This window comes from Artemia franciscana, chromosome 10 (assembly GCF_032884065.1).
Source record: "Artemia franciscana chromosome 10, ASM3288406v1, whole genome shotgun sequence".
Taxonomy (NCBI): domain Eukaryota; kingdom Metazoa; phylum Arthropoda; class Branchiopoda; order Anostraca; family Artemiidae; genus Artemia; species Artemia franciscana.
In genome coordinates, this window is record NC_088872.1 from 30,593,869 (window position 1) to 30,594,935 (window position 1,067).

General features: G+C 36.7%; 1 protein-coding gene across 1 annotated transcript in view; it reads left to right on the forward strand.

Annotated features, from left to right (window-relative positions):
- LOC136032454 (uncharacterized) overlaps positions 1-851 on the forward strand; it is a 28,617-nt gene extending 27,766 nt beyond the window's left edge. The window contains exon 6 of the mRNA XM_065712765.1: positions 766-851. Within this exon, the coding sequence (XP_065568837.1) occupies positions 766-851 (86 nt within the window). The remainder of the gene's footprint in view (positions 1-765) is intronic.
- The last annotated feature ends 216 nt before the right edge of the window (positions 852-1,067 follow it).

Sequence of the window (1,067 nt, forward strand, 5' to 3'; positions counted from 1 at the left end):
TGTTTATTTCATTGTTTTACTTTGAAATCAGAATAGCTAAAACTTTTCAATATCAATATAATTGATCAGATGTAAGCCACATGAGTATGAGAATTAGACAATTGGCCATATTTGTTATACCTGCTTTCATCTTTTCATCTATAATCCTTGCGATTTCTCCCTTCAGAGATTTATTTGATGCGCATTATATAGATTCGTTACTTCAGTGTCAATGTTTCTTGAAATTCAGGATATAATTTATGTGTTGTATAAAATAGGGGAAGGTGGGGTTACTTCGGACACGGGGTAAATCTGGACAAGCGCTTCTCTTCTTACAGTGCCGTCGAGTATATCACGAAAAAAACACTGTAGACCTGCCATCTAGCATCCCACTTGCATGCGTAGTTTTGTTACCCACCTGCAGTTGTTTTGAAAATATTTGAAAATAACTAAAAAAAACAAGGTAAGGTGTTCTGTATCTTCTTTACTTTGAAATTTGATTCAGCCTATATTAATAAATATTAGCTTTCTTAATGCATGGCACGTATAACTTAGACTTTGTTAAATTGTTTTGATTTTGGTTTTTAGCGGCATCTGTAAGTTCTGGGGTGCAGGTGAGATTTCAGGCTTTTTCTCTCAGGTGGGGTTGGCCCGGACAACAACAGTGGGTAGCATTCAGATATTTTTCGAACAAATTCCACCTATTATGCCCCATCCTATCTTTTTTCTTATCATGTACCTCTTATGATTTTTATTTTCAACCGTTTCTAGTTTTTTTTTTTCCAGAATGCCTGGAGTGTACAAAAGACAGCGGCAAGATTCTCCTCCTGATTGAGAAAATATTAAGAGATCCATTGAGGCTTATTTCATGAAAGATGACCTGTTGAGAAGAATTACAGAACCTTTGTTATTAAAAATGTACACAACTGGACTACGTCAAGCAATCAAAGTCGTCAAGGGAAGAAGTTTCAGAAAGTGCCAATGAAGAGCCTCAGCCACTCTATATCCACTTTCCGATGAAGGCGAAACGCAACAGGCAAGTTTTTGACATGGGACACGTGAGGAAACTTGCACACTATTTCCAAACC